Consider the following 9,219-nt stretch of genomic DNA (forward strand, 5'->3'; position numbering starts at 1 on the left):
TCACTCATTGTTTACGTAACAAGTGAAATTGTTGGGATGTGCCCACGCTCGTATTGACTTGGCAAATAAAGGTGATTGTGATCAGTTCATGAACCACTTTAAATGTTGTGGAGTTTAAATCTGTAAACAGGCAGAAATATTGTTTCTGTTTATGACTCAAGGGCCATTTAAAATATTAGGATATCTGTCAAATATTAAACTGAAGCAAACTGAGCAGAAATGGTCAAATGTTGAGAGAGAGAAATGCTGGAGACATATTCAAGTTTCTATCTTTTAAATTCAAAGCAGGCCTTTCAACAGCAGACTCAGGACCCCCGGTGGCCCTCGGGTCGTAGTTTGGACACACACCAGTTGTATAAAGTTGAAAGAACCTGACATCTTTTATTATCTGTCTGGTCTCAGGCTCCAGACCAGATCCAGACTCACCTTGTGCAGGTCCAATGTGGTCAGCTTCTTCAGACTGTGACAGTCCTCGGCGGCCGGGGCCGCGTTGGGGCCGATGGCGGCCAGCAGCAGCAGCAGCAGCGCTCTCTTTACTGAACTCATCCTGCTCTGAGACATGAATCAAATGCACCTTCTGCTGTGTGATCTGTCAGGAGCAGCGGCGGGTCGGCTTATAACGGGGCCCCGGGACCCCGAGGGACCCAGAGGGACCCCGAGGCAGCCATAACCGGTCCAAAGTGTGTGTGTTCAGCGTGTTATCTAACTCTGTGTCATTGAAACCCTTGAGTCCCTCTGTTCACCTTCTCTTTGTGCTATTAAAGTGTAAACTAGACAGTGTGGCTGCCACTGCCGGAAGACGTTGCAATATACAGTATATATCTGTGTCTTTGTAAGCACTCATAGGCCTCCGTGCTGTTATTGTTCTTGGGTGTAATTTTATGTATTTGTCTTATATGGACCCTGAGTCTGAAATACAGTTTGATTGATTGTGTCCGATCATACTGTTATTTTACATCCAGATACTGGAGGAGTTAACAATAAAATAATATCCATGATTCATGTCAGCAGCAGGCGGCGATAAAGCGCCGCTCCGTGACGTCAACGCGGTTCACCGGAACAAGAAGACGCTGGATCGTCACTTCCTGCAGTTATTATTTTCAACATGGAGTCGAGCGGCTTGAAGTTGAGTTTCTGGGAGAACGGACCGAAGCCCGGACAGTTCTACTCTTTCCCCGGCAGCAGCAGCAGCGGACCGGGGACATCATGCGGGCCGGTCAAACACACGCTGTGAGTGATCTGGTCCGACAGAACCGAACCCGAACCTCTTCCCATTCGGTTTCGGTTCTCACTCCGCCGCAGTGCTGTATCATCATGGAGCAACGAGAGCTGTTGCTAAGCTAACTGTCACGTTTACGTCCGTTTCAACGTGTTTACGGCTCGGTAGAGATACTTTGGGACTCGTGTGATTAACGTAAAGAATAAAGTATAATCCTTTTATAGCTTTAAATATCTTAGTTTGTTCCTTCTTCCTGTTCTGCTGACTAACTGTTAGCCTTGTGAGCTAGCCACCGACAGCTAACGTTCTGAGTAATAAAACATTATTTATATTAAACTTATAACAATCAAGAAAATACATGTAAGTACATACATATTGAAAAACAAACAATATATTAAATATGTAAAATTGGTCCTAAATTTAAATGAAAGGTTTGAAAATGAAACTATATTTACAATTATTATATATAATGTGGATATGTATGTATATCTATATCCACATATTGATATATTTTTAAAGATTTACTTCATGTATTATCTATCTATCTATCTATCTATCTATCTATCTATCTATCTATCTATCTATCTATCTATCTATCTATCTATCTATCTATCTATCTATCCATTCATTAAAACTAATAATGCTTTGACCCGGCTCTCCCTGCAGGAACCCCATGGTCACCGGGACGTCGGTGCTCGGCGTGAAGTTCACCGGCGGCGTCATGATCGCGGCGGACATGTTGGGCTCCTACGGCTCTCTGGCTCGCTTCAGGAACATCTCGCGCCTCATGAAGGTGAGCAACCTCAGCTGTAGCAACACGTGTGTGTATGTACTGTCTGGGGTCGTTTAGAGCAGTGACTCTCAACTGGTGGGTCGCCGACCTGTTTTCAGTGGGTCGGGGCCTTTGCCTGGCAAAAAAAAAAAAGATCCTGTGCTTTTATTTTGAAGGTGATTATGTATGCAGCGGAGTGCTGTGTATTCACACTCCTTAACAGTATTTGGCATGAACGCCTTGTAATGCTAATATCAGCAGAGGATCAACTGAAGACTCTACCTCTGTCATATGACACTCGAGTATTGAACTGAAGACATGATGACATCAAACAGCTCGAGCTTAGACATGGGATCCTTCTGCATCACAAATAGATGAATCTACGGACGTAAACAAAGAGTTTTACTGGTTGACGTGGAACATGTGGGACGGGGACTGACAGGAACTAGTTCTCTGCACTGGAGAGCTCCTACACTACCACTGCAGAGGAGATGTCCAGCTCAGGTTCAGACTGCTCCATCGGTGCATTAAAGAACTTTGAGAAGCTGAACATTTGGCCGTGGCTTGTCGTTAAGGGGTGATGGTGGGTCCTGCAGCCAGACCAGTTTTTCTCTGTGACTTTGTCCAAGTTCTTCGGTTTAAGAATATCAGAACAGCATTAAGACGTGAACGAAACACGATCAACGGATTTTCAACCTCGAGTGTCAAAGTTTATTCCTCAAGATTTATAAAATTTATGAGTGAAATAAATCAATAATAATGATGAATCTAGAATAAGTTTTTGTTTCTGCCTTCAGGTGAACGACAACACCATCCTGGGAGCTTCAGGAGATTACGCCGACTACCAGCATCTCAAGCACATCATTGAACAGATGGTGTAAGCTGACAGAACCATGACCCACCGGCCTGCTGCTGCTCTGTGCTGATGCTCCTCTCTCGCTCTCTCTCGATGATGATGATGATGATGATCTTCTTTGTGTCTCCGGCAGCATCGATGAGGAGCTGCTGGGCGACGGTCACAGCTACAGTCCTAAAGCGGTCCACTCCTGGCTGACCAGAGTCATGTACAACCGGCGCAGCAAGATGAACCCTCTGTGGAACACGGTGGTGATCGGAGGCTTCTACAGCGGAGAGAGGTTCACTCTTCTTCTTTGGTTTATCCTCGTTACATTGGGAAGGAATGTCTACTATACGTGAAACAATGAGTAACGCCTCTATAACGTAACGCCACGCGTTTGGTGTGAACGCAGCATAACAAACGTCATTGTTTGGTTGAAGTCCTGAAATAAAGTTTATCTTCTCATTTGATATTTTAACACGCAGATACAAAAAACACAAAATGACAAACAAAACATCAGTAACAATAACAATGAAATGAAATAATTACATTCATCTCTTAACTTAAAGACTTTAAAAGGTTAAAGTTAATTTCCATTGTATAAAAACAGATTATGTTAATGAGCTCCTTTTAACAGCGTGCCTTCTCACCTCCCTCTAGTTTCCTAGGTTACGTGGACAAACTGGGTGTGGCCTATGAGGCGCCCACAGTGGCCACGGGCTTCGGAGCGTACCTGGCTCAGGTGAGTCTGATCTGTTCACGCAAAGATTAACGAAGACGATCTGAGCGGCTGGATCCAAATACCGGAGTTACAGACTGAATATCGGTTCAACTTAGGTGTGTGTGTGTGTGTGTGTGTGTGTGTGTGTGTGTGTGTGTGCGTGTGTGTGTGTGTGTGTGTGTGTGTGTGTGTGTGTGTGTGTGTGTGTGTGTGTGTGTGTGTGTGTGTGTATTTGAGAACATTCAAATTGATGGACAAAAGTTTTTAAATGATCGCAACAGCTTAAAACTATTGGTATTTGTAAACATTTGGTTTATTTTAATCGTTCCAACAATAAGAGCATGCCATAGTATTTTATTTTTAATTTATTATCATTTAAATACATTTTTTAATAGTTGTTAGTCTGTTCATCTGCTAGGACCGGTGCACCGCCTGCCATTTTCAGGGTTTGAGAAGCCAAAACATAAAATAATATTGATTATTTGATTGTACTGAAAGTGTATCAAAACTGGATAGGTTTTATCGACTGAAATGATGCGTCTCAAATTGATACAATTATTTTAAAAGGAAATAGTGGACTCGGACACAAAAATATGCACGTCATGACATTGACCTAGATACATGTCTATTTTAACTTAATATTCATATAGACGAACACTAAATTTATTCACTTGAATTTCTCTATCTGTAATTATTTCTGTTTTTTTGCTGCTGCATGAACCAAATTTCTCCTTATCTAAATAAATTAAATATAGAATATTAATTGTACAAAAAAAGATATCTAATCGTGCTTATTTTCTATGTCTCTCTCCCTCTGTCTCTGTAGCCTCTGATGAGGGAGGTGGTGGAGAACAAAGCAGAGATCTCTCAGCAGGAAGCTCGTGATCTGGTGGAGCGCTGCCTCAAAGTCCTCTACTACAGAGACGCTCGGTCCTACAACAGAGTGAGTCATTGATCTACAGTCAGCTGTTCTCTTCATCATGTAGTTAAACTCTACCAACAGAGTGAGTCACTGTTTACAGTGTTCATGATTTATTAATGTGTTTCTATTTTCAGCATGAGATCGCCATAGTAACAGAGGGGGGTGTGGAGATCGTTGGTCCTCTGTCCTCTGAGACTAACTGGGACATCGCTCACATGGTCAGGTGAGGTCACATGTTCTCCTGGTCAGGTAGGGTCAAATGGTCACATGGGTACAGCCCAAGTCTCCTATTTGTCGTTTCCTCGCGCCTCGCTTGAACCGGAAGTTATTCTGCGCCGCCATATTGACTGCTGTCCCAAAGCTCTTATTTCTGCTCTGAGGAGGGAGGAGGGATCTCTGAGGAGCCATGAGCGAGGGAGGACCCACGAGAACAGACTTCCAGGAAGTGTTTTAACGGCCGACACGCCCCCTCACTGTTCATCTGTCATGTGATTGGACGCTGCAGCCGATCGGACTGATGAGATTTTGTTCAACATGTAAACAGTGAAGACGGATCACAGATTAAACTCAAGCTTTATATTTGATTAGTTTTCTGATTCAACATCTGGTTGAATAAATGTTCATTGTAGACCAGGGGTCGCTAATTGGCGGGCCGGATCTGGAGCCAGGCGCCGTTGTATCCGGACCAAGGCCCTAAAATCGATTTTACACACCTCTGTCTCTATATCTATCAATCACAAACAAGGACCCAAGTGAGGGAAACAGGGATGCGGTTAAGAGACTTGAGATGTACCCGTGGTCATGTAGGGTCAAAGGTCACGGGAGGCTGTTAACAGTCACATTAATTTGAGTGTTTAAGTGTTCAGGTACAGACGTAGAACAACGTACCGTACTTTCCGGACTATAGAGCGCACCGGTATATAGGCCGCACCAGCTGATTTTTAAAAGAAAAAATAATTTGTACATAGATAAGCCGCACTGGTCTATAAGCCGCAGGTGTCCCCGTTGAACAGCAAGATGCTTTTAACAGTACTAAAGTTGTCTTCTTCTCTGAACATCATAACATGTCGCTAGCTTCTAAGCTAATTTTAACATTACGGACAATGGGGAAATGCTAACCGCGAATATAGTGAATATAATATATATTCGTACATCTTTTCATGCAGACATACTTACAGACTAAGGTCTCTCAAGGCTACCAAACTGAAGAAGTAAAACGAAGCAGCGTGTCTTCTCATTAGAATCTAAAAGCAACGAGGCAATAACTTGTTGCTCGTAGCTCATCTTGGTTTGCAATATAGCCGGAGTCTGCATTTGGGTCCTTGAACACACCACATCATGTACCGGTACCTTCATGGCTGAATGACAACGAATGGCTGAGATAAAGCAGACTATCATCATACCAGCCATTGTAAACACAATTATACATGAACTAAGATCATATCTGGAAGATTTGCCACAATTGTGAAAAAGCTGATCTTCTTATGCAGCGTGTCGACGTTGCTCATAGCTCTGAATAGCATTTACGGCTAACTGGCTTGGCCAGTTGCTGCTAGCACAACAGCTATTCAGAGCTATGAGCAACAACAGTTATTGCCTCATTGCTTTTCGTTTGGTAGCCGTGAGAGACCTTAGTCTGTAATGCAAGTATGTCTGCATGAAAAGATGTACAAAGATATATTCGCTAATACTAATCGCGGTTAGCATTTCCTCATTGGCCGTAATGTTAAAATTAGCTTAGAAGCTAGCGAATTGGACATGTACTGTTAAGCATCTTGCCGTTCAACCTTTTTTGTTAACACTCCTAGTGAGAGGTAGGTCAAAGGTACTTCATCCATATTGTAGCGACCCTGTCAGTAACAGCTGGTAGCAGAGGGGTTGCTGGTAGCAACTGTTCTGTGTTGGGAGCTCGTAAATGTTGTGTTAGACCTGAACCGGAAGTTGCGGTTGTTGTTGTAGTGGAGAAAAGCTACGGAAAAATCCGTATATAAAGCGCACCGGACTATAAGCCTACGCCTCAAAGCGCGGGGTAAAAAGTAGCGGCTTATAGTCCGAAAAGTGCGGTATATTCCAAGCAGGTGGAGGGTTTGAGCACAGAATAACTTAATATATTTTTAAAGTGAAAGTACAATATTAATTGTTTGGTGTTGCATTTTAAAATGAGTAAGATTCTTTTTATTCCAGAAAACTGAATTTCTGTCTGTCTGTCTGTAAAAGTTCCTTCTTGAGATCTCATAGACGTAATTATAATGAACTTTTCTTGCTTTGTTTCTCTGCAGCGGGTTTGAATGAAGCAGCGACTGATTAAGTCTTTCAAACAACTTATCATTCTCAGTTTAATCTTTTTCTGATGTTCATTGTAACTTTTGTACAATGGAAAATAAATGTGGTGAATCAAAAAATGTAGTTTTATTTGTTTTTATACAGATGAATGTCGTCAACTCTTGAAAACCTTAAGCTGGAAATTAAAGTCCCTTTTTCCAAAATAAAACGTTAACATTTCTGCCCATTTAATGTCACACTATATTATATATTAACTACATCCTGTGGATAATGTCAAGGTTTTTTACAGGCTGATCGTGTCTCATAACTGGATACATGTTTTTATAATAACATATAGTCAAATTATTATTTTTGTTATTTAGCTAGTCTACAATAAAAATGTTTCCCTGTAAAAAGCAGTTTAATTTCACCCTATAAAGTGGATAATTAATTATACATTTAATAAATTGTTTTTCTATGAATATATTTATAGTTATATCCTCTGAAAGTGTCTGTACTCCTAGACTGTAATAGTATCAACATAAAGACACGTTTAATAGTATTTATTAAATGTTATTTTCGCTTTCACTGTCTGAACTGGCTGTTGCTATGCAGATTTAAAAAATAAATTCATCTGTTTTGTAACTGGGCAGACCAGGTAAACTCGTCCAATCAGAATAAACCCTGTCAGAAAAATAATTCCACTCGACGAATGGAATCCCCCCCGCTTTTGGTATCCGAGTAGATTAGTGACCGTCGACCAATCAGAATAGACGTTGGCTTTGTAGTCAGGCAGACATAACAAAGTCGGCCAATCACAAAAGAATCTGAAAGGGGATTTTTGCTGTATCTTGGCTCAGGTACTTTCTTTTTCTTTTTTAAAATAAATACTCAAATGCGACTCACCGAATTGATCATACATTAATACCAGAATAAATAAACTGTTATCGGAAAATATTTAGAAATTACAAACAGCGTGTAAAAACACGTTTTAATGGGTGTCTGCTAGCTAACGCTACCTGCTAGCAAACCAGCTAGGCTAGTTAGCCGGTTACCAGCAATCCTCGTAGCTAGCTAGCAGCAAAACGCGGCAAAATGTTGAAGACAAACTAACATGACTTTACTCCACCGCGAAACGTAGTATTATCGGGTATCTACGTGCTTTTTAAGTTGGTGTTCAATCTGTTCGCATTCAACCCAACCGCCGTGCTAAAGTGTTGCTACCTCGGTTTAGCTAATGTGTTGTCTGCTAGCCAGTGAGCTTCGGCAGTAACATGTTGAGCTGGGTCAGTGGGTGCGTGTGTGTGTGTTGTAATAGTAAATGGCAGCAGCCACATGACCACCGGCTCACCGCGCGCTGTAAACACGCGGCCGTCACACATGACACATCGGCGTGTACCGGCTGTTTAACGGCCGTTTGTGAGCTCTAGCTACCCATTAGCCTCTCCCTGTGTCTGTGTGTGCGTGTAGTAGTAACGGTCCCGGTGACAGCCGGTCATGTGTCACCACCCGGTAGACACACCGGGAATGTTTGTGTATATTTTAACCGGCTGTCAGCGAAGAATAAACGAGCTGAAAAAGTGTGATCTTTAAAAATGTGGTGTGATGATAAAATTCAGTGAGACAGGTGGGAGGGGCCTATCTGTCTGGCTGTCTGTCTGCAGTATTATTGTCCTCGTGTTGAGACAAAGCATTACGTCATCAGTGTTTTTAAGTAAATGAGTCCAGTGGTGGAATGTGACAGGACATTTACATGTACAAGTATGAGGTACTTTACTTTGTATTGTAATACATCTCACAGGGAGACGTTGTACAACATTTATCTTTCAGTCTTTTAGTTACTTTACAGATTGTGATTGATACGAAACACATTTAAGAGTTTATGAAATGTAAGATGTAATATAAGATGTTTGGTTTTATTTTGTGTTACAATCAAACCTGAAACCATCAGTCCAATAATGAATCCGTCTGTTTACAGAAGATTAATGTTAAGTTAATGTTGAATTAATGTTCAGTTAATGTTAAGTTAAGTTCCAGCTTATAAAATGTAAAAATAGGAAGATTTCACTTTAAATTTTTAATAGCCTTTTTCAGTCATTTTTCACATCATTTATAGATTTTTGTTTAATTTTTTTCACATATTTTTACTCATATGTTTTTATTTGTTTTCCATTATGTTTCACATATTTAATGTAATATTATTAATGTTGAGGTTTGGACAAACAAACATAATGAAGGTGTCACTTTGGGTTATTGTGACAAACATTTCTCACTATTTTCACAAACCAGACAATAATTAAGCGATTAATGGAGAAAATAATTAGTTTATAAAATGAGCTCCAACTTCTCCAATAAAGTAAATCAAGTTCTGCTTGTTTGAACAAAGTTACATTTTGATGATGAATTTATATATTATATATATGAATGATACATTATTGTTCCTCCTCAGATGCTGCTGCCGCTCAGCGCAGGTTAGTCGGTCCAG

General features: G+C 41.0%; 1 protein-coding gene across 1 annotated transcript; it reads left to right on the plus strand.

The window, feature by feature from the left end:
- The first annotated feature begins 1,081 nt into the window (after window positions 1-1,081).
- Window positions 1,082-6,874, plus strand: psmb4 (proteasome 20S subunit beta 4). Its single transcript, XM_079288508.1, has 8 exons — window positions 1,082-1,230; window positions 1,886-2,012; window positions 2,789-2,868; window positions 2,981-3,127; window positions 3,490-3,571; window positions 4,377-4,493; window positions 4,607-4,695; window positions 6,752-6,874. The coding sequence occupies exons 1-8, from the start codon at window positions 1,106-1,108 to the stop codon at window positions 6,762-6,764; spliced, it is 780 nt and encodes a 259-aa protein (XP_079144634.1). The 5' UTR covers window positions 1,082-1,105; the 3' UTR covers window positions 6,765-6,874.
- Window positions 6,875-9,219: the final 2,345 nt, after the last annotated feature.

This window comes from Melanostigma gelatinosum, assembly GCF_949748355.1.
Source record: "Melanostigma gelatinosum genome assembly, chromosome: 17".
NCBI lineage: Eukaryota > Metazoa > Chordata > Actinopteri > Perciformes > Zoarcidae > Melanostigma > Melanostigma gelatinosum.